Raw genomic sequence first — 25,495 nt, forward strand, 5'->3', positions numbered from 1 at the left:
AACTCACGAACCATGAGATCATGACCTGAGCCAAAATCCAGAGTTGGACGCTTAACAGACTGAGCTACCTCTAATCTCTGTATTTTTTAAAATCTGAAACCTACACAAGAATATAAGCTCCATAAAGGCATAGGTGTTAGTTTCCATATATCCTCAATATAATTCTGCCCACAACATAAAGGATACTTATGAAAAGGAGAAGAGAAAGCAAATTGAATGTAGAATCACTACTTAGAAGTTTGTTTGTTTGTTTTTATTAAACCCACTATGTCTGTATTGTAGGCCTTGTTTCTCACCTAGAGAAGCAAAGAATTTTTCTCCATTTGAAACGGAGATGAAATAATTTCCATAAAATACGATGTTTTCATGAATATTTGTTAACTTCTAGAGTTCTCTTCTAAGTCATTTAAACATAATAAAAAGATGTTAATACCTATAAGTCTTATGTATTTCTTCAGGAAAAGAACAAACACAAAATAATACAAAAGTAAAATTAAAAGAAAAGGTAGAAGGAAAAAACTAGTACATCCTCTGACACTAGCCATGTTCCCGGAAACGTCACTTAGGTAAGGTGGGTCCTATTTGCCATTATCTGTAAAATGAGTAAGTTAATTAAGGGCTTAAGTCCCCCTCAGATTTAAGTTGAACACTTTATGGTTATTCTTTTAAATCCACTGTTAGAAAATATACAGGTCAACTTAATTGGCTTGTTCATATAAAATATTTTACTTTACCCAAGTATTAGCAAATAAATCCTTGATACTAGTTCCAAGTTCCTTATCTTTAAACTTGTTGTCAAACGGATGAAGCTGTTTACGTTTCTCAGCTTTTATCTTTGCTGTACCTATAGGTTAACGAGTAAAAGAATCTTATGACACATTCAAATAATTAAAACATATATACAAACATACGCACACATCTTAATACAGTTTTTCTTGAAATGGCAAGTGAGCTATTTTTGAACAAGCTAAAGTCAATCTAAGTAAAAAGCACATTCTTCTAAAACAGTGCTGTCATAAAGAACATTCTATGATAATGAAAACTTGTCATAGCCTTACTGTCCAATACTGTAGCCACGAGCTCTATGTAGCTATTAAATACTTGAAATATAGCTCCTATGACTGAGTAATCTTAATTTACTTTGAAATTTAAATAGCCACACACGGAAAGTGACTATAGTTTTTGACAACACAGCCCTAAAATGTAAAAGAGTCATCTTTGACATTACTAAAAATATTTTGTGCCAATAAAATGTACTACCATTAGGAGAGTATTTGATTTCTCTAATGTTACATGTATTTTTTAGTGTTTCCAAAAGAATTTTAATAGTTATTACTTTATCTTACAATAATTCTTTCAGGTGGTACATGTATTAAATAATGCTAGGTAAATAGATTTAAATATATTTATTTTTAAAGAAAACTTATGAACTCTACCTTTTTTAAAAAATGACAAGAAACAAAAATATATACTAATGAAAGTTTGGCACATAAATAAAATAGTATTTGGCAACATGAAGTTTCATGTGTTCAAATAACACTAGCATATGTCATATCTCCATGACAAAAAGAAAAGTAGTTCAGCCATATTCTGAGAACGGGAAATGGGGGTGGGACAAGGAACCTACTGTATTTTAACTTAATGAATTACATTTTTACAGTCACCTCGTACACTGTGTGGGAAGCATGACAATGGTATTAACGTTATCCATGCAGTAAGTGAGACAAAACCGAAATAAATCCACCAACTCCTCAGCCACTTGTGATGATCATCAATGTCTTCAACACTTTAACAGAGAAAAATTAAAAATTTCAACTTTGTGTATTTCATTACAAAGTCATAATCAAACAGAAAGAGAGAGGGACAGGGAAGGAGGAAGGGAGGAAGATCTTCTGTTAATTTGTCCCTATTGTTTGTTTTGCTGATTGTGACTCCTCCAGTTATGCAGGTTTCTTTTATCCTACAAGATTCTAATTTTTTTCTCTTTTCTTTCTTTTCCCATGTCCACTCAGGTGGCACAAGTAATTCTTTGTTCCTTTTTAACTTTTTTCGTCAACAGAAGCTATGCTTTTGGAAGATTACCCCTTTGACTCTTACCTATCCTTAAACATCATTCCTGCCCATTTAAATCATGCACAACCTTTAGGGCAAGCCTGGCCTTTAAGGTGTGCAACTAACCTTTTATCTGATATCTAACCCTTTACATTACATACACTTGGAAATGCCTTTCTTACAATTCCTTCTCTGAATCAACTCAGATTGAGTGTTTATCACTCTCCTGGTGATCATACCTAATCACCCATAGTACTCTTTGTTAGCTTTTATCTTCGATTTTCCCTGCAGCTTTTTCTCGGTCTGCCTTGGCAGACTCTGCAGTAAGCAGGGCAGGATGGGAATGTGAACGATCCTGTGTTGATTTTCTCTTTTACTCACTGTTCATTTTGCAATTTCAGCACTATTTGTCTTCAGTCATGCTAAGGCCATGAGCTTGCAGAAAATTTTCATGGTTATAAAGTTATTTTGTATCATTTAGGGAGAAGATTTGGAGATGTTCATTACCATACAGCTACCACTGTCTTCAATTCCACAGACGCATAAGACCTTGTCTGACCACCCATTGTGGGACAAAACCCACATAGTTAAGAACCACAGTTTTGAAGGTGCTGGTTTCTCGCAGGTAATTCTATTTGTCAACAGTGACCTGGTGAGGAGCTTGCATATAGGCCCTGCCTTTCACAGAAAGTAGAGAATATTCCCAGTTTTATTTATTAATGGGCTAACTCCTTATCCATTGTTATATTATTAAGGGATACAAGTTCCGACTTGCAATACTATTAGGTTGCAATCTTGAGTTCCATTATCAGAGAGGTATATATATCTGGACATGGTATGCATAGAAAGTTTCAACTCTAGATTTTCACTAAGATTATGTGTTTCCTCACTGATTAAAATATTTAGAATTTTTTTTCTCTTTTTACTTTTGAATCCAGCTATGTATTGTAACCATATGCATTATGCTATATATGATTATTACCTATCTGTAAATAATTGATAACCAAGAAGACTGAGGAAAATAGTCAGAAAATGTAAGCAAAGAATTTAATAGGTGCCATATATATTAACAGATTTTCCTCTTACTAGAAATAATTGATTAAGAAGTAGTAATATAAAGATTCCAAGCGCATTACTAACAAAATAAATTACTAGGAATAAGCTTAATGGAATATTTTCAATAACAAAATTCCTAAGACTTTATTGAATGGCACAAAGGAAGAGCAGAGAAAATAGAGAAATATATACCATATTCTTGCATAGAAAAATGACATTTATTCCCAATTTGATAAGTGAATTCAAGTATCTCAAATCAAAATGTTTTCACTGTAACCTGAGACGATTAAGTTTATCTGAAAGAGTAATTTTGCAGAAATAGCCCCTGCCTTTTGGTGAATAATATTGAGGAAGGACTTACCCAACCAAATAGCAAATCATATATAAAGTTGTAGTTATTAAAACATTGTAGTACTGGCATGAAAATAGAGAGATCAGACAACGGATTAGAGAGACAACAGATAAGAAGGAAACCTATGTATGCAAGAAATTTAATTTATGATATAGATGGTGTATAATATCAGTAAAAAATAAATTGATTTTAAAAAAAACACAGAATGACCCATAAATGTCATCAGTACAATGGGATATCCCTTTGAGGGGAAAAATAGAAGCTTTACCCATTTCCCATATTATATAAAAAAAAACAAACTGAAATTGGATATTACATTTAATGTGCAACTAAAACCACACAAGTACACTACAAGAAAAGGAAATTACAAGCCAATATCCCTGATGAGCACAGATTCAAAAATCCTCAACAAATTATTAGGAAACCAAATTGAACAAGTCATTAAAAGGATCATACACCACAATCAGGGGGATTTATTCCAGGGATGCAAGAATGGTTCAATATCTGCAAATTAATCAATGTGATACACCACAGGAACAAAATGAAAGATACAAATCATATGATCAGGTCAATTGAAGTGGAAAAATCATTTGACAAAATTCAGCATTCATTCATAATAAAAACTCTCAAGAAATTGAGTAAAAGGGAAAATGCGTCAACATGATAAAGGTCATCATGACGAACCCATAAGATCAGGAGTAACATAAGGATACCCAATCTCCTCACTTTAATCAACATTGCACTGGAAGTACTAGCCAGATCAATTAGGGAAGAAAAAGAAATAAAGGCATTCAAATCAGAAAGGAATGAGTAAAACTATCTCTGAAGATGACATGATAGTAATAGAGAAAACCTAAATACTCCACCAAAAAGTGTGGACAATACCAAGACATGACTCCATTGTATCAAGTCAGCTATTTCTGGATAAGGGCAGAGTAAGACCAGTGAAATCTGTAGTTGTCATACCACAGATTTTTTGTCTTATCATATGCTCCCTTGTCAGATGCAATATTGTGGTATATACATGCAATTGACTATTTTTTAGCTTTAAAAAGAAAGTATTTTTACTGGCATATGCTACGGCATATGTTCAGTAACCTTGAGGTCATTGTGCTAAGTGAAATAAGCCAGTCACAAAGAGACAAACACTGCACGATTCCACTTATATAAGGCATATGAAGTAGCCAAAATCTTAGAAAGTAAAATGGTGATTTTCAGGGGCTGGAGAGAAGGGGATAAATGGAAGTTATTGTGCAATGGATATAGAATTTTAGTTTTGCAAGATGCAAAATTTCTAGTGAACTAGTGCATAACAGTGTGCACATGGTTAACACTACTGTACTAACTAAACACTTAAAAAAGGCTACAGGGGCGCCTGGGTGGCTCAGTCGGTTGGGTGTCCGACTTCGGCTCAGGTCATGATCTCGCAGTCCATGAGCTCCAGCCCCGCGTCGGGCTCTGTGCTGACAACTCAGAGCCTGGAGCCTGTTTCAGATTCTGTGTCTCCCTCTCTCTCTGACCCTCCCCCATTCATGCTCTGTCTCTCTCTCTGTCTCAAAAATAAATAAACGTTAAAAAAATTAAAAAAAAAAGGCTACAATGATAAATTTTATGTCATTTGTTTTCTCCACAATTTTTCAAAAAAACCACATGCAGAATTAGTAATAAGGTTGTCTTTATAATGTTTTCAAACAATATATTGCATTTCAAACAATAAAGATAAAAGTGTATTTATATGTACATAAATACAAGTATCAGTCACATTCACGTTTTTCTTAAAAATATGGTACAACAAATTAAAAATATATGTTTATAGGCTATACATATCCAATAAATATTTTATATCACATAAACAACAACAAAAAATGAAATAAAATGACTTACCTAATAAGAAAAGTACTGTTTTCAGTCCCCTTCATAAGGGGTGCTCCTATCACATAAGCCAAAGAATATCCAAGTATTAATGAAGCGTCCATTAAGCCTATGAAATGAATACTGAACATCAAACAACTACATAAGCCAGTTCTGTCATGATAAAAATTACATGGTTGAAATAGATTACTTCTGAAAGTTTCATAACTAACTTCATTAGTTATGAGAAGCAGAACTGAGAAGCAGAACCAATAGGATATTGAGAGAGAGATTATAAATAATTGGCTCATGCAATTGTAAGGCCTGGCAAGTCCACATTTGTAGAGTAGGCTGGCAGGCTGGAAACCCAGGTAAGAGTTAAAGTTACAGTAGTGAGTCCATAATTAAGCCTGAAATCCATAAGATAGACCAGAAGGCTGGAAAAACTCAGGCAGAGTTTCTATCTAGCAGTCTGGTGAAAGAATTGCTTCTTTTTTGGGAAACCCAAGTCTTTCCTCTGAAAGCCTTCAACCGACTGGATAAGGCTAACCAACATAATGGAGGGTAATCTGCTTTACTCAGAGTCTACTGACTGTGTTAGTCTATTTAAAAAATATAGCATAAATATCTCTACTGGTGTCGAAACAAATAAATGGTTGCCGTAATCTAGTGAAATAGACACATAAAATTAGCCATCCTGTATTTCATCCAATGCATAAATAAAGAAACCTAGGCAAGTTAATTATATAATTCACTGTATCTTATTCAGTCTATATATTTAATGTGATATAAATATATTTATATTTAATATAAATATAAATTTGATATACCTGATTTCACTTTAATTTGTGATAGCTTGTATCCTTCACCCTGGCAGCTATGGTGGCAGGAGGTGGAGATACAGTAAGTTTCTTTCTGCAGTGTGTATGTGCACATCTCAATTAGAACCAAAAGTAAAACAAACAGATTTGTTGCCACCCTCAGCCAACACTAATAAATCACTGCAAATTTTTTTCTAAAAGTAAATATACATATGAAAGTCAACTATTTTAATCTATTGACAAATTTTCCTTACTTCTAGTGGAAAAAGCACTATTTTGGTGCAAAATGCTATTTTCTCTTAAGTCACTTTCACAATATATATTTTGTTAAATTTCTAATTTTTAAAAAAAATACGATAGGTAGACAACCCTGTCCAGACAGATGATCTACCAGGGCCAGGAGCTATTAAAACATAAGGAAATACAGATTATTCTGAGATATACCCCTGGGTTATTTATTGTAGGATACCATGACATAAAACACTGGAAACAGAGTACTACATCGTAGTCAATTAAATAGCACATCACTTCTCTTCTTGATGGGATGAACAAGATTATATTTTCATTAACTTCAAACTATCTGAGCTCCCCAAAACAGATGAAGTAAGTTAACGTATGCAAAAGGCTTAGTACAATGGTGATGACGATTTCAACACTGAATCTAGCGCTGAGGAGGTATGAAACAATATTTCTATCTCCTTACGAACATGATGGCAGCAGCTTCCCACCTATGTCCCCAAAGCTTAAATATACAACTATGCAAGCAATTCAATATAATAATTTGAGTTTTTTTCCCTGGAGAAATGAAACGCAGCCTATAAAGTTTGATATTACAAACTATATATATATACATATATATATATAACATATAAATGTTATATGTATTATATATATATTAGACACACATATAAAGAGTATAGATTTTATTACTTAAGACAGTATGTATTTTTCCAATTTTTCATTATGTTTGATGACTTTCAGATGACTTGTCTACAATTCCAAATCTCAAGCAACTCCTCAGAATTAGGCAACTCAATGTGATTTTGAGGTCAAACATACCTGTTATTATTTATTATAATATTATTATAAGAGCCAATAATTAGCGCTTCCGTATCAGCTTCAACATGTAGACCAAGATATAAAAGCTCAATAAAAATTCAAAACGGGTCAATCATATTAGAGAGGGAAAACAACTTGCCTAGATAAATGCCAGCTGAGTGTGTGGCAACACTGTTGTCAATAAAGACTGTTCCAAGGATATAAAGAGGCATGCCTGCTATTCCCTGCACAATCTGCCCCAGGATGAAGGAAGCTATGTATTTTGCTTGGAATGATGGTGAGGCTTTCCTGCAAGTCTTGATGATCTTCATTTCTTGGCAAGTATCTTTTGAAAAGATAATTTTTTTTATTAAATCAGTCAAAAGTTACACAAACAACAAATATGCAGTATCTCTCATGAAATATTTAACCTTTTACAAAGCTATTTCCACCAGTATGCTCTTTTTAGTTAACATTTAATTTACACTGAATGTAGCCATTCTACAATCAATCACCATATTCTCTGAAAAACACAATTATAAAAGGATATTTGTGGGAATATTGGGAAAGATACAAATATTATAAACCACATATAAATGCGTAGGCACAATTACATGTATATACACAACTATGTGTAAATATATACATACACACATACACACACACACACACATACAAAACACACATACACATATGTTCCTCTTAAATATGGCATCTGGTAGGTACCCCTGACTTTTGTCCCCAGGAAAAAAATATATATCTTAATTATACTACAAATATATTCTACAAATTAATACATTTAGCCTACATATTTACATTGTACAAATGTAATAAATACATAATAAATATATGTGAATGTTGTATAGTTCACATACTGATGATATATCAACATATTTAATATACAAATTATATAGTATATATTAAACTATATTTAATATTATTTATTTAAAGTATAAGCACACATCATAAGCATACCTTTAAATATCATAAGCATGTATATACACATACATACACACATGGACACATTCTCATGGCTTTTTCCACCATGCCTTGCTAAAGTCCAGTTTAAAGTTGTCAAAATGGGCAAATTCATTTTAACATTTTTATAGAACTATACACAACAATAAAGTACCCAACACAACAGTGTCAGAAATAGCACTATGAAACCTCAAAATAGACTTCTTCTACTGGGAACAGCAAAAAGATTGTGGAATAAACTTACTAAAAAATGAACAAAGTAAAGAAGTCACTAATCTCTTCAGATTCCAAGTACTATGCAGAAGGGCAGCTCCCATTTTGAAATGGTAGGAGTACCTTCAAAGGGGTGTAATCTTTCTTTTTCTGTTTATTTATGTACTTATTTCTGCTTGTGTGTATGTGTGTTGAGGTCAAAATAAAGGGATTAATTAAAGCATACTGTGGAAGACATAAGGAATTACCAAAGTTCTCAAGAGATTTGTAATATATATGAAAACTGACAAAAGATAAACAATTATCCCAAAATATTCTTTCTTCTTCCTATCCCTATCTCTTAAATGAAAGGGTATCTGATCATGAGAAGATGAGAGACAGGCACATAAATGTTTGTATGGAGCTATAATTAATTAGCTTAATAAACTTGGTAATATAAATAGATACAGATGGATGGATGTGCACACAAATATCACAGTCTATTTTAAATTTCTAGAGGAAATGGTTTAAATGAATAGTAATTTGTTGTATCTATTATAATCTTACCTTCAGGGTCTGCACTCAATTGATAATGTCCATCACTAATGTATGGAAAAGCAAAGAAAAGTGAGCCAACTCCTACTAAAAAGGAAGAAAATGCAATCCATCTTGGTATGTTTCCTCTCCCTCCATAGTATGATATAAATAGTACTATCAGGCAAGATGAAATATCATAAGTCAAAGATAACACTAAATTTTCACTGGTCCCCAGATGATTCTCCTTCTGAAAAGTGTCAATGCTTAGATCTACAAGACCAAACACAATACCTAAAATGTAAAAAGAAAAAAAAAGAAAGCCATAGTATGCATTTAAGAGACAAAAAAGAACACCATTATAATCATTACAAAGCAAAACAATTTACATTAAATTTATTTTACATTATTCTGATTGTTTAACCCTATAAGCACAGGATCCATTTTCTAAAATGCTAACAGACCTTAACCTCTAAGAAATACTTAATAACTGAATTTTTGTACCTATTTACTGAAGAATAGTGATTTTTTACTGATATTTATTGTATTTATTTTTGAATTTTTTTCCTTTTTTTTAGAGTGGTTTTAATTTTTTTTAATTTACACCCAAATTAGTTACCATATAGCACAACAATGATTTCAACATTGCCCTTAATGCCCCTTACCCATTTAGCCCATCCCCCCCACAACCCCTCCATAACCGTCTGTTTGTTCTCCATATTTAAGAGTCTCTTATGTTTTGTCCCCCTCCCTATTTTTATATTATTTTTGTTTCCCTTCCCTTATGCTCATCTGTTTTGTCTCTTCAAGTCCTCATATGAGTGAAGTCATATGATATTTCTCTTTCTCTGACTCATTTCACTTAGCATAATACCCTCCAGTTCCATCCACATAGTTGCAAATGGCAAGATTTCATTCTTTGGGATTGCCGAGTAATACTCCATTGTATATATATATACCACATCTTCTTTATCCATTCATCCATCTATAGACATTTGTGCTCTTTCCATACATTGGCTATTGTTGATAGTGCTGCTATAAACATTACGGTGCATCTGTCCCTTCGAAACAGCGCACCTGTATCCCTTGGATAAATACCTAGTAGTGCAATTGCTGGGTCGTAGGGTAGTTCTATATTTAATTTTTTTTTAATTTTTTAATGTTTATTTATTTATTTATTTATTTTTATTTTTTTTTTTTTTCTGGGACAGAGAGAGACAGAGAATGAACGGGGGAGGAGCAGAGAGAGAGGGAGACACAGAATCGGAAACAGGCTCCAGGCTCCGAGCCATCAGCCCAGAGCCTGACACGGGGCTCGAACTCACGGACCGCGAGATCGTGACCTGGCTGAAGTCGGACGCTTAATCGACTGCGCCACCCAGGCGCCCCTAATGTTTATTTATTTTTGAGACAATGCGAGAGACAGAGTGCAAGCAGCGGAGGGGCAGACAGAGGGAGACACAGAATCTGAAGCAGGCTCCAGGCTCCGAGCTGTCAGCCCAGAGCCCGACGAGGGGCTCAAACTCACAAGCTCTGAGATCATGACCTGAGCTGAAGTCGGACGCTTAACCGACTGAGCCATTCAGACACCCCTATTTTTAATTTTTTGAGGAACTTTCATACTGTTTTCCAGAGTGGCTGCACCAGCTTGCTTTCCCACCAACAATGCAAAAGAGATCCTCTTTCTCTGTACCCTCGCCAACATCTGTTGTTGCCTGAGTTGTTAGTGTTAGCCATTCTGACACGTGTAAGGTGGTATCTCATGGTGGTTTTGATTTGTATTTCCCTGATGATGAGTGATGTTGAGCATTTTTTCATGTGTCGGTTGGCCATCTGGATGTCTTCTTTGGAGAAGTGTCTATTCATGTCTTTTGCCCATTTCTTCACTTGATTATTTGTTTTTTGGGTGTTGAGTTTGATCAGTTCTTTATAGATTTTGGATACTAATCCTTTATCTGGTATGTCGTTTGCAAATATCTTCTCCCATTCTGCCGACTGCCTTTTAGTTTTGCTGATTGTTTCTTCCACTGTACGAAACTTTTTATATTGATGAGGTCCCAGTAGTTCATTTTTGCTTTTGTTTCCCTTGCCTCTGAAGATGTGTTGAGTAAGAAGTTGCTGTGGCCAAGATCAAAGAGGTTTTTGCCTGCTTTCTTCCTGAGGATTTTGATGGCTTCCTGCCTTACATTTAGGTCTTTCAGCCATTTTGAGTTTATCTTTGTGTATGGTGTAAGAAAGTGGTCCAGGTTCATTCTTCTGCATGTCGCTGTCCAGTTTTCCACTTGCTGAAGAGACTGTCTTTATTCCACTGGATATTCTTTCCTGCTCTGTCAAAGATTAGTTGGCCATACATTTGTGGGTCCATTTCTGGGTTCTCTATTCTGTTCCATTGATCTGAGTGTCTGTTTTTGTGCCAACTGATATTTATTTTAATGTATTCATTTCAATCATAGAATATGAATAAATAACAATCTAATAATTATGTTTATCTACTACCCAGAACAAGAAATAAAACATTATCAAAATATTTGAAGCCCAATATGTACTCCCCAAACACATTCCTCTCTCTCTCTCCATAACGCACATCCTAGATTTGAAGTTTATCATTTCTGACCCTTTTAAACACTTTTTTTTTGACCATGTGTATATCCTTGAATAATACAGGAATTGTTTGTCATGTTCCTGAACATTAAATAAATGGTATCCTACGGGTGCTTTTCTATCCCTCAGTATCCAACTAGGAAAAAATATGCTAAATATTTGAAAGAAAAATAAATTAATATAGACATTGGTTACCAAAATAATACATTTTTTGGAATGAAAAGGGAAAAGAGTTACTTATCAAAACTCAGGATCCCTATGACAAGGGAGGTTGCGGGAGCAGGAGCCACTGCTGCTGCTCCAGCTGGAATTGCCGTCACCGCCTCTTTTGCAGGAAGCCAGGACCCACATGATGCTTTGAGAGCCAACTCACAGCCACCCACTGCTTCTGCTGCTCTTACAGTTGCAGACTTACAACCATAAGCACTGTTGCTGCTGATGAAGCTGAAGTGATTCCTGAGCATAAATCCAGGGGCTTTTCCTCACCAAGCATTGCTGCTCTTGCCAAAAACATCACCACAGACAGAGAGGAAAAAACAAAAAAGAGGCCTTCCTTTGCCCGTTTTGCAAATCTACTGCCATAGCCTCTCACTGGCACCACCTAAGTGGAAGCCAGAGAGAAAGAAAGGCTGGGAATTGTAGTTTACAAGCTCCCAGTCCCCTTTGTAAATAGAGGAATGAGTCCAGACCGTGAATGATGAAGTTTATGGCCAAAGACAAGTAACTTGAGAGCTCACCCTTTAGACTACTCAGGACATATTTAAACTAACATACCAAATTAACAGGGACACCATCATGTTTCTGCCTAACATTTTGCAATTATCATTCTTACAAACATGTTCTCACTCTTTCTCTCAAAAGCAGAGACACACAGTCCAACCAGTCATCATATATATCTCAAGGTAATGTGAATCCATCTTCTAGTTCAATCACAAACCTGAATGGATTTTCTCAATACAAAAAGTAAATTGCAAAGGTATAAATGTTATAAAAGGTATAAACAACTAATCAAAGACATCATAGACTTAACTAAATTTGCAAGGGAATTACATTGAAAAAGAAACCATAAGTCAAACTTAGAGCAACAACAGTTTAACAGAGCAAGACCAGGAGGAAACAAGGTATAAAAACGTTGCTGCATCAAAGAGAAGAATTTTCCTCAACTCTCATTTTAGATGTGGCCAAGGGGAATAATGCCCAAAGCAAGAAATGTCCTGTCAGTAACTATGTCCAACTCTGGTGTTGGGATATTAATTTTCCTTCTCAGGGATATTCTGTAACCTAGAGATAAATTTGCAACATTATCTCCTATAATACTCTTTGATCAAATAAAAAGGGAAAAAGAAAAATATTGGAATACACACACACACACAAATGTATATATGTTTGTGTTTGTGTGCACATAAAACAAATGAGAGAAAAATGCATCATTGTTGTTTTTATTTCTCTAAATAGTTATGCAAACACAGTTGATATTTATAACCCCCTTCTTCCACTATTCACCCCCTCTTGTACTTCTTGATCATGTATGACATGTGTAGGTTGCTATCTCAAAGCATATGCCTCACCCTACAGGACAGCATCCCCATTTATTTATTGTTGTCTCCTACCTGGACCTTACCTGAGTCCTCTATAGGACATTATGATCATCTATAAGGCCAAGAGTTTTGGGTTATGGAGATATGTAGTAAGATCAGTGAATTCCATGAACATGAACATCCTGATACATTTCTTCTCCTATAAAATGAGTTCCTTCACTTAAAGCAATGTGATAATAAGTGATCATGACAGTATATAAGGCATTCAGTAAGTGCAATAGCCATATCAATGATGGTCAAGACAAATTATGCATCCAGCTCTTTCATAACCTCCATTCTTGATGCAGTTGCCACTATAAATATGAGCCCACTGAACAAGACATGCAGTGACTGGGGAAAGCGGCTGGCTAATTTCACAGTATGGTTATCTATCTCATTGTTGAACGCTTTCTCTGTAATGGATTTCTTTGGTGAACATACACAAAGGAGAACTATGCCCATTTAAATAGACATAACACTTTCCCAGTTCTCCTCTAGTTACCAAATGGTGAAACCATTAGGCAATGGCAGCATGCCATTCTAGGCAATATAGATAACCAGATATACTTCTTAATGTTCTGCCCACTGGGAATATTTCCTTTTTCCTCTACTTTTTTTAGGGCCGCCCCTGAGTGGAGCTACAGTATGACTATCTACCATAACATATTTCCACCTTCAAAAAACCATAGGTTCACTAAAGATTATGTTTCTTAATAGTGAGTAGAACAAGTGAAGAAACTTTCCTTCACTTTAGAAGAGGTAGCCTTCACACTCCAAACCAATCATTCCCTAGACATGTCACTGAACTGGCAGGGAAATTTTTGGTGTATATTATCTCCCAGGTTTGATTTTATGTTAGTCATTCTATGAAGGCTGGGATCTAATTCTAGTTACAGTTCAGGCAACAGTAAGGGGTGGTGGGGTAGATCATAAGGGCAACCAGCACTCCCTTCACTTGGGTGAGGTAAGGTTAATATTTTCAAGCAAGTAATTGATTTTTCTTCAGACATAGGAGAAATATTTGTTCCTACTGGGAAAGGAAGTTCAGGATTTGGGGATTTATGGTCCTCAGACTCATTCAATTCCCCAAATGCCTTGATCCCAAATCTTAGGGTTCTGCTTTTCCACAATCAATGTCTTAACTCTGACAAAAGTGATCTGATAAATCTGTGAATTGAACTTACGTTGTAATTTAGGGTTGGAAATGATCAAAATATGCAGTGTGTCACTATAAGTGATGAGATTCTCATAGAACCATCAGAGAAGCTGACACATTTCCCTAATCATGCCCTAAACTTCTCATTTTCTTTCTATAAACTTTCTAGAATAATCAGAAGCAATCAGTCAACCCTAGAATCTTTATAGTCAAAAGTTCTAGAGGTGCCTGGATGGCTCTGTTGGTTAAGTGTCCAACTCTTGATTTCAGCTCAGGTCATGATCTCACAGTTCCTAAGATCAAGCTCCCCCTCTCCCCCACCCCCAGCCCCATCAGGCTCTGCACTGACAGCATGGAGCCTGCTTGAGATTGTCTCTCTCCCCCCTCTCACCACCCTCCTGCTTTCACAGTTTTTTTTTTTCCTGGTTCAATTACAATTCACATTGTAATTTATGGACAAATTAGTTTTATTACATTGGTGAAGCTAAAAGTTTATTTTAAAACTTTTCAAAACTTTATATTATATATCATAACTTTTATAAAACAAAAGAATATGACTCTTGATATGCACTCACATACTTTAACTTCTTAGCCATACTTGTCTCTAATAAAATGTTATTCATATTTTTTGGAGAATATATTTTTAATATGATCTTTTGTTTAACTGTTCTCATGAAATTAGCAGCAATTCATTCAAGTTGCTTTGTATAGTTTTGTAGTACAGGGTTAACTCAGCAGGCCGTGGTTGCTCAAAAAAATGCCTGTCTTCAAAACTGGCCTTTGATTGGCTCCTGGAAAATGACTCTGAACGCTTGTAATATGCTGCCTGTTAAGAGTGCTTTATTACACCCGAGGCCTGGGGCCACACAAAACCAGTAAAAAAGTTTATATTAATAAGGTAATTTAAGGTGAACATCTGTTGTTGTATGCGTGAGGCTTTGGGCCATGCTGTACCAGTTTCATCAGATAATTTATGCTAACAATATAATTTCTGGCGAACGCATGTTTTGTTGTGTGTGTAGGAGTGGGGTAATGGAGTCTGAGTAGTTCAGGTCAGTCACACTGATGCTGTATGCTTGCATGAGTAATACTTCCCAAAAACTTGGACACTAAGGCTCACATAAGCTTCCTTTTTGGACAACTCTTTGCATGTGTTATGATACATCGTTGCTGGAAAAATTAAGCATGGCCATGCAATTCCACTGGGAAAGGACACATGGAAGCTTGGGCCTGGTCTCTTATGAATTTTGTCCCATGTGTCTTTTCTCTACTGATTTTAATCTGTATCCTTTTATTGTAACCATGAGGATAAGTCATAACCATGAGGATAACATCTTTCTCTGAGTCCACATCCTTCTAGTGAATCATTCAGCCTGAATGAGGTCTTAGAGACCTCAAAAATAATTGTTACTTAATATAAACCTCCAAAAGACTGTTCACTGTAGATCATATTTTGAGAAAACACTCTCTACTGGTGCATAACTATCTAAAGAAAACACTACTAAATAATGTTCGAAGTTCTTTTTTTTTGTACTGAAATATTTTAGTCAAAATACTCCATTCAGAGAATTTTTTACTAATACTTTACAAGACAAAACTCGTCAAGTAAATTGTCTCTGTGTACAATTATTTTGAATGTTTCACCCAATTTAAATGTGCAAAATCATAGTGTTTCTTAATTTCATTCCAATATGTGAAAATGAATCAATGTGATTCACTAGATTAACATAATAAAGGACAAAACCCACACAAACATCAAAAAAAAAGCATATAGCAAAATCCAAAACACTTTCATAATAAAAATAGTCAATGAACTAGGAATAGAAAGCTACTTCATCAAACCAATAAAGCACATATGTGAAAAGCCTATAGCATACTTAAAAAGTGAATCAAAGAGTTATCATAGGATACATCAATTTCACTTCCAGGCATAAAAGCCACAGAAATGAAAATATATGTCCACACAAAAACTTATAAGTCCTGGTTCAATTACAATTCATACTGTAACAGTTCTACATGTAAGGAGCTTGGAAGTCACCACTCTGTCCTAACAGGCAATAAACTGAACAGACTAAAAAATTAACAACTCTTCTTGGAAATGTAACAGAGGAGAAGATGCAGGACAAACTTGACAAGATTGTGCATTACACTGGCATTATAACTCATAGGCCCATACACTTAAATTCTGTATTTGATTTCCAAAAATACAAGCTCTGCAGTTCAAAGAAATGAGAACTTATTTTAGGGATGTGATGGGAGCTCTAGAATTCTCAGACCAGGACTTGAGCTGAGAGTTATCAGAAATGAGTTTGTCATTTTCCCTTCATAAGAGCACTTTTTAAGGGCACTCAAGAGTCCATCCCACACCAGAATCCTTATGGTCATTATCACTTCCACAAAGTAAAGTGTAGAGACACTTGGGCTTTTAAGATAACATTCTTCAACTCGTACTTCATCCCAATCAAACACAAGTGATAGCTTGATTCATTATGATGCCATCACATACCAAAAATGACTACCTATCTTCCACTGTCAAACAGCTCAGAACTTCCCTCAAGATGAAAGGAATAACAAAACCAGTCCTAAAAATCCCATCTTTATGGGTAGATCTTCTGGGACTACACCTGATACCAATTTCATAACAGCCTGGATCCAATCAGGCAGTCATGGCCTGAGTCTGGTTATAAGGAGACATCAAACATAACCAGGTTGAAGTTCAACATACAGAATGAAAGATCCATATACTTTAAGACTTGTGTGGACATAAGAAACAGGGAAAAAATGAGTAATTGCTGCAGATTAATGTCTAAAAATGTTCGTGGCAGTTGAGGCATATTGAGGCAGTTGGCGTTATCTGAGTGGCACCACCAATTCCTAATTTGATGATAGTGTTGCACTGATATTCCTGACTGAAAAGGGTGTATACTGGTTATATAAAAAAGTGTCCTCACTTCGGGAAAATTTACACTGAAGTATTTAGCAGTAATGGGGTACCATGTCTGAAAAAAGTCTGTAGGTACAGAGAAAAAGTGAAGCAACAAATGTGGTAAAACGTAAACAACTAGAAAATCTGGGTGTATGAGCCATAGGAATTCTTTGTATCACTTTGCACCCTTTCTGCATGTTTCAAATTATTTCAAAATTGTTTAAAATGTAACAATAAACAAGAAATAGATCAACTGATAAATATACATGCAGAGATATATCATTTTTATGAATGGAAAACTCAACGTTATACCCAACTGAGCTAATAACCTGTATGAAGTCATTAATAAGTAGTGGAGCTAAAAACATTCACTGTAAACCAGTTGCTCAAAAACCTCCAATGGCTCTTCATTACTAGCCTAATAAGAAGATTCTATTTAGTGAGTTAATACCTGTAAAGCTTCTTACTCATCACCTAGCACATTAATAAAAAATAAACGGCTTTTGGGGTGCCTGGGTGGCTCAGTCAGTTAAGCGTCTGACTTCAGCTCAGGTCATGATCTCACAGTTCGTGAGTTCAAGCCCCACGTCGGGCTCTGTGCTGACAGCCTGGAATCTGCTTCGGATTCTGTGTCTTCCTCTCTCTCTGCCACTCCCCTCCCCCCCCCCTTGTGGTCTGTCTCTCTCTCTCTCAAAATAAACATTTAAATAAATAAATAAATAAATAAATAAATAAATAATAAACAAACACCTTTTAGTATCCTTTCAAAATTCTCGGTCTGGTATTTAAAGACCTTAATGTGGGGGTGCCTGGGTGGCGCAGTCGGTTAAGCGTCCGACATCAGCCAGGTCACGATCTCGCGGTCCGTGAGTTCGAGCCCCGCGTCAGGCTCTGGGCTGATGGCTCGGAGCCTGGAGCCTGTTTCTGATTCTGTGTCTCCCTCTCTCTCTGCCCCTCCCCCGTTCATGCTCTGTCTCTCTCTGTCCCAAAAATAAATAAAAAACGTTGAAAAAAAAATTAAAAAAAAATAAAAAATAAAGACCTTAATGTGGTGACAATCTGTCTTTTCCTTCTTTTTTTTTTTTATTGATTTATGCATTCAATACATATTTATTGAGTGTATTTTCTAACTTAGTCACTATAATTAAGTCCTGGGGAGACACAATGAATAAAATAAATATAATTACTCCTTTTGGTGCTTAGGTGAAACCATCATCCAAACCAAACTTGTCACTCAACATTCTAGAACAAGGCTTTTCTATATCTGAGTGTTTATTTTTCAAAAAATTCATTCATTGATTTCCTTTTACAATAAATACTCCTTAACTACATCCCAGCTATCAGAACTGTACTCTTTTATCAAGGCACAATTCAAATGCCTCTTCCCAAGAAACTACTTTAATAAAATCAAGACAAACTGATCACTATTTATGTGTGCTTCTTGTGATTCTTATCATATACAGCCTTTTTATTGCACTTACTTAGACATAACATTTTAGAGCAAAAGGGGATCATTTTTGGCAAAGTTCAATGCCATCAGTGGAAACAGGCTATGAATCTAAATAACGGGCGGGGTGATAGCTGTGGCCAAGTAAGAATGCATACCCCCCCCCAAAAGGCATTCAAATTCACATTCTTTGTTAAACTGTTCCCTCCAAGATAAACACCTTCCAGTTTGGGTTCTCTGATATAGATTATTTGAGGTCCCACTTCACCTCCTCAATTCACACATGAGGAAACAAACTCCAGGCGGGGAGCTGCTCGGCCAGTGCGTGTCTCAAAATTGTGAGCACAAGCAGGAACCCACCAGTGGCCACAGTTTTCAGTTTTACTTTAATCCCTCAAGTAATTCAGCCCTGAACTTCTCAGAGTTGGTGACCAAACATCAAATGGCTCAGCACTACCCTCCCTCCAGCGGCTAGCTGGAGGCCGGGCCCCTGTCACACACACTGTGTTAGGCAGACTGCGTCATCAGGTGCCTGCAGAGGTGAAGCAATGACAGGCGTACAAACCCCAAGTAATGGGCCCTTTCACCTGGTTTTATTTCAGACGTACCTTGAAAACGTGAGAGTACAGCTGCCTCAAGCCGGTCACCACACAGAGTCCTCTCCCCCACTCACAGCTTGTCCCCCGCCTCCCCCACCTCAGCAACCCTGAGGCACCCCGCCACAGCCCTCACCACAACGACCGCCACCCTCGCTCAGGCTCACCTTGAGAGGCGACCAGGATGCAGAAGAAAACCAGGAAGCACTGGATGTTGTTGAAACGCTGACAGCTGGGAATAACTATACAGCCCAAGCCACAAGGCCTTTCCAAACTTTCTTTCCCTTCTCGTGTTTTCTTCCTAAGGGCGGGCCTGGCCACAGCCTGATCGTTCCCCTGTTGTGGGAAAGCGTGGAACTTGATCAGGCTAGAGGAAACCGTCCCCAATTGCAGGGTTCTTTTCGTGGCGTTCCCGGCCTCCTCGGCCAAGGTGTCCTCAGAAATCTGGGCCGGGGAAGCCTGGGGCCCCATGTCTACTCGGGCGTCCTGCATGGGACTGTGGCCTGCGGAGGCCGGGGTCTTGGTTCACAGAGGGCGGCGCCGGGCTAGAGGAGGTGTGCCCTGCGGTTTCCAGGCGCGGCCTGCTCCACCTGCTCCACCAAAACGCCGGCGGGCCGACGTCAGGGAACTGGGGGCCACCGGAGGCACCTGCAGCCCAGGCCTCCAGAGGGAACGTTTCTCCTTGAGCAGAAGGCAAACGTCCCTGTAAGGGTGACAGTTGCCCAGAGAGAACTTCCAAGGCTGTTTCCTTCTCTGCTTCCACGTGGGGAAGGGGTAGGGGGTGGGGAGGAAGCTACTATGACTAGATTCTGATCATTGGCAGCACAAACAGGGGGCGCCAGAGTAACTCTAGTGGATTTAGTACTTTTTATTAGGAAGCAAGGAAAGAGAAATGTGCAGTGATGCGATATCAGAACTGTCCCCCAAATTCCCCCAGACTTACCTTACTGTAATGTTTTTTGAACTGGATGGTCTCACTAGAAACAGCTTGCAAAGTGTTGAAGGACCAGGAGAAATCAGAGACATGAAAAAAGACACTTCTATCATATTTGGAGAAACCAGCAAAGATCATAAAACAATAGTCCAATGAATGTGCCTAAGTAAAGTGTTTTACATAGAGAAATTATTGTCCTAGAAACTATGCTTAGCCAAGAACAGAAAGGATTATTATTTTCCTCCCTAAATAGTGGGATGGGACCCCGTGTCATTCACCTTCTTAGGTACAACAATTTTACTGAAAAGAAAGAATAGAGGAGAATAGTAGCAGAATGTGAAACTTGTATGTTTTTATGGTGAAAATTCGTCTTCTTATTGTCTTCCTTTTCTCAGGCACAAATATTAACTATTCAGGCCATATATATGGGGGGGTGACTTTATAGGAAAAATGAAACTAGTTTCCCTCCAATGGATTAGACATTGTGTCACCAAAAACAATACAGATATTCAAAAAAATTTTGTGCTGCTAGTAAGTGCTTGGGCTGGTAGACCAGGAGAAAAAACACTGAGAAGTGCGGGGGAGGAGGGTACCACAGACCCCGCCTCCAACCTGAGTCCTCATCTTGCCTCACTATATGCCCATCAGTAAGTGGAAATGTTATTTTGCCCTTATGAGGAGACCTACTTTGTCAAACATGTGGTCACTACATAAGTAGAAAAAATACCTTAGTCTTTCCATATTCATCATATTCAACTAGGGTTCACCCTCACATTGCTTCATGACAGTAATAAGCATAAAGGAAACAACATGCCTTGGAGGGTGGAAAGCCAGGGGACTCTTATTCTCGTGCTTTAGTACCTGACTGGGCACTGCCTGAGAGCAGAGGGAAAAAGATGGCTTTGATCAAAAGAAATGATTCTAAGACTTTTGCTTCTACCCAGAATATACAGAGCCAAACAGAATGTTACCCGACTCTAATAACAATAATAACCAAGAAAACAACAACATAATAACCAAGACAAAAACAACATAACAACCAAGAAAAAAAATCTGGATTATATAAAAAATTATCACTTTTTTAAACCCACTGGAGAGCTACATTTGCAAAGCAATGAGGTGAATTGCTTCCAAAGGGTAACAAACCCCTAGGAAGAAGAATGGGACACACAGACTCTTTCCGCTTTGGCAGAACACAGAAGGAGGAGGTAGCAACCATAAAAGAAAATTTAAAAACATATTGAAAATTTTAATTAACTTTTAGAGGACAAGTGAGGACTATAAGGACTAGATAATGGTTTAGAAACCCTAGGAACCTCAGAGTCAAGAGGAATCCACACCCTCTTATTAGATATTTGGCATCTGAGAGAGCAGGAGAGTCCTCCTTTTTTTTTTTAAGTTTTTAATGATTATTTATTTTTGAGAGAGAGAGAGACAGAGTGTGAGTGAACGAGGGGTAGAGAGAGGGAGACACAGAATCCAAAGCAGGCTCCAGGCTCTGAGCTCTCAGTACAGAGCCCGATGCAGGGCTTGAACTACTGAACCACAAGATTATGACCTGAGCCACAGTTGGATGCTTAACCTCCTTAATGAGGAATGCATTTGGTAGTGATAGGCTGACAATGAGGAAGAAACAAGGACTCTTCCTGATCTTCCTACTCCAAAGTGCTGTGCTCCTGAGCCTTTTAACAAGCAAAGCAGAAGCAGCTCAGCCTCTGGAATTGAGGCAGGAAACTCTCTTGCCCCCTAATCACTTGCAAAGCGAGAGAAGCAGAGCAAAAACCATTTGCCATTGAAAGAGAGGCAGGAAAACATCCTGTTCTATGATCAACCCAAAGGTTGGCAGCAACCAGAGGGAAGGGTAGAAATACAAGCCATCTGACAAAGACAGAGTGGCAGGAACATCATCCCTTCCCAAGACCTGCCACCAAAACAAGGCAAAGTCCAACCTTTGAGGCTCAGGCACTCAGGGCCTAGGACTGGGACTGGTCCAGAGGAACCTGCTTCCAGTATGAGCTTTGCATGAATAAAAAAGCAATGACACTGCACCAATATAGGTGGGTCAGGAGAGCAGAAGGAAGCCCCATCTGTGGTACAGGCATACTGGACCCCTGATGAAAGCTGAGAATAGAGTAGTAATACTGTCAAAAGACTCTCAAGCACCCCAGGTTTCAGACAAAGCACACGAGGCTTTAATTCCCATTAGAATTTTAAGCACATGGTTCACAAAAGATAAATGGAGCAAAAACAAAACCCAAATCCAACTCTACCCTTGTCAACATTGACAAAACTAGACTAACAATCAGATAGAAGTATCATCACTTCCAGGTGTAAATAGATTGGTCTGCAATATACATTCATATACAGTGTCTGAAAATTAGTATTAAATGGTCTAGCATATATATAACTGAGGTACCTGGGAGAGACAATGAGCTGGAAGATTATTTGCAGATATAATGGTCATAGATTTTACAAAATTAATAAGAGATGTAGAACCACATAAGCAATAATCTCAGAAAATGCCAAGCAAGATAAATACAAAACAAAACAAAACAAAACAAAAAAACACATTTAGACATATCATAGGCATAGGCTAAAAATCAAGCCTAATTAGAGAAGTTTGAAAGAAGCAAAGACAAACATAATTTATAGAGAAACAAAAGTATATTATACAATAAATACATAAATGAATAAATGGACATTTTAAAAAGTAAATAAATAAAGAAAAGAAAATTATACTATCAGAAACTATGCAAGCCAGAATATAATAAAACTATATCTTTAAAATATGAAAGAAAAATTTCCAACTAGGAATTCTTTATCCATAAAAATATCTTTCAAAAAGATGTCAGGAATTGTAAAAAAAAAAAAATTCTCAAAATGTTAGCAAGTCAAATCCAACAACATATAAAAAGAATTATATTCCATGATCAAATGGAATTTATTATAGGAATGCAAGGTTGTTTTAACATTTGAAGATCATTTAATATAATACACCAGATTCACAAAAGACAAAGTCTGCCTGATCATTTTAATAGATGCAGAATAAGCATTTGAAAATATTCATCACCCTTTTGTGATAAAAACACAAAAGAAATTAAGAATAGAAGGGAAGTGCCCCAAACTAATAAATGGTATCATACCTACTGCCCTTTGACTTGCTTCCAGGGTTGAGTAAACCTTTATGCAAGAAACAACTGTGTGAAAGTGTAGTCATATTTTCAATACCCAATGTTGTTTAAAATACCCGTGGAGAAAAAAATGATGTGGCCCTTTAGGAAAGTTAAGTCAGGAATTCACCACTGGAAGCAGCAGGTGACAGTCATAAAAAGATAGGTCCTTTTCACTGTAACAGGGAGTATGAGCTAGAAAGTCAGGGAAACCACACCTGTATTGTTGTTTACTAACATAACTGCATGATGATAGAAAGATGAGCTCCCAGAGGAAGATTTGCTCATGTAAATTTGGATTTTTTGTGGCTGTTGTTCTGATCACAAATTTTTTTTTAAAGTCCAGAGGAGTGTGAAAAAGAAATAATAAGTGGTGCCTCACTAATTTCTTCTCAGTTTTTTTTTTTAAATGTTTATTTATTTTTGAGACAGAGAGAGACAGAGCATGAACGGGGGAGGAGCAGAGAGAGAGAGGGAGACACAGAATCTGAAGCAGGCTCCAGGCTCTGAGCTGTCAGCACAGAGCCCGACACAGGACTCAAACTCACGGACCATGAGATCGTGACCTGAGCCGAAGTCGGACGCTTAACCAACTGAGCCACCCAGGTGCCCCATTTCTTCTCAGTTTTACCAGAAAAGAGACCTTTGAAGTATTTGAGTCTCTAAGAAACCTAGGTTATAGAGCCATACTGTAAAATAGAAATAAGATGTCAGCATATATGTAATTTAAAATTTTCTAGTCCCACTGCAAAAAAGTAAAGAAAAACAGGCAAAATTAATTTGAGTAATATATTTTATTTAACCTAATATGTCCTAAATATTATTTCAACATATAATTAATATTTTTGAAATCATTAATTATTAATGAAATATTTTATATATATTTTTTTTATTTCCACTAAGTCTTCAGCTTGTATTTTATACCTACAGGACACCTCGGTTTGGACTGGCCACATTTCAAATGCTCAAGAGCCATATAGAGCTGGTGGTTACCCTGATGGGGAGTGTGATTATAGAGGTTCCTTTTCTATTCTAAAAAGTTAAGTTTATAAGTTTTTGGGGGGCCAAGATTTATTTAAATCACAGAATTAATAGCAATTCCTTTATCATATTTTATAATAAGTTGATGTTTTTCCATTTGTATAATTGGTTTTTTCGCCAGCTAAATGATTTAGTTGTGTCTTTTTTAATAGTAGCATTTATTCAAGGGAAAAAAATGTCTAATCACAGGCTTTTGTTATATAATAGAGGGCAGTGCCATCCAGCTGCAAGGATTGTAGCCTAAGTATTTAATAAGAAATAACAGACCTCTATTTGCCTTGCACATTTTAACCTTACTAGACATCACATTTAACAATCCATGTTGGCTATCTTTATATGATGGTACAGTTTTTGTATAGAATCCTATTGTATGAATTTACTATAATGTAACCACTCCCATATTGATGGCATGGCTTGTTTACAATTTTTGTTTTCATAATACTAAAATGGACATCTTCATATGTATTTTCCTGAAAGGTTTTATCACGAATTTAAAACTACTTTTCAGAGGCTCCTGGGTGGCTCAGTCGTTTAAGTGTTGGACTTTGGCTCAGGTCATAATCTCACGGCTTGTGAGTTCTAGCACCGCATGGGGCTCTGTGCTCACAGCTCAGAGCCTAGAGCCTGATTCGGATTCTGTGTTTCCCTCTCTCTCCGCTCCTCCTCAACTCGTGCCCTGTCTCTCTCTCAAAAACTAAAATAAGCATTAAAAAATTTTCCTAAACAACTTTTCATAGAAAATGTAAATAAAGTTGTAAAACGTACCCCAATTTTGGAAATATTAAATGTAGAAAAAACAAAAAACTGTCTTTGAATCTGTAAACATGGATATTAAAATAATTTTGCATATTTTCTACAAGTTAACAAATGACTGTTGCATTAAATTTCAATATAGGCTTTGAAATATAGCTACCAACTAAATCAGTCTCTGAGAAATTAAGCAATTCAAGAGCTTAAGATATTTCAAGAGACCAGTTTGAATTAAACAATGTATGTTTATGAGGTGCTGTTAAATATCCTCCATACAGTATCTATTTCAGCTAAAACCTCTAAACATGTATGTAGGAAGAACAACTCACTAAAGTAACCTAGGGAGGCTATTTTATATAGCTCTTTTTGGCAAATGAGTCAATAAAACAGAAAAATGACATGATGTTACAAATTACTGTAATG

General features: G+C 36.6%; 1 protein-coding gene across 1 annotated transcript in view; it reads right to left on the bottom strand.

Annotated features, from left to right (window-relative positions):
- The window catches only part of SLCO6A1 (solute carrier organic anion transporter family member 6A1), a 93,395-nt gene extending 73,726 nt beyond the window's left edge, over window positions 1-19,669 (bottom strand). The window contains exons 1-6 of the mRNA XM_047089772.1: window positions 19,345-19,669; window positions 8,908-9,168; window positions 7,331-7,516; window positions 5,345-5,441; window positions 1,665-1,786; window positions 735-844 (exon numbers count right to left, since the gene is read on the bottom strand). Coding sequence (XP_046945728.1) covers window positions 735-844; window positions 1,665-1,786; window positions 5,345-5,441; window positions 7,331-7,516; window positions 8,908-9,168; window positions 19,345-19,669 — 1,101 coding nt within the window. The remainder of the gene's footprint in view (window positions 1-734; window positions 845-1,664; window positions 1,787-5,344; window positions 5,442-7,330; window positions 7,517-8,907; window positions 9,169-19,344) is intronic.
- Window positions 19,670-25,495: the final 5,826 nt, after the last annotated feature.

Source organism: Lynx rufus, unplaced genomic scaffold, assembly GCF_022079265.1.
Source record: "Lynx rufus isolate CCGP_SWC_20201006 ecotype Redwood Valley unplaced genomic scaffold, mLynRuf1.p SCAF_1, whole genome shotgun sequence".
In the NCBI taxonomy this organism is placed as follows: Eukaryota; Metazoa; Chordata; class Mammalia; order Carnivora; family Felidae; genus Lynx; species Lynx rufus.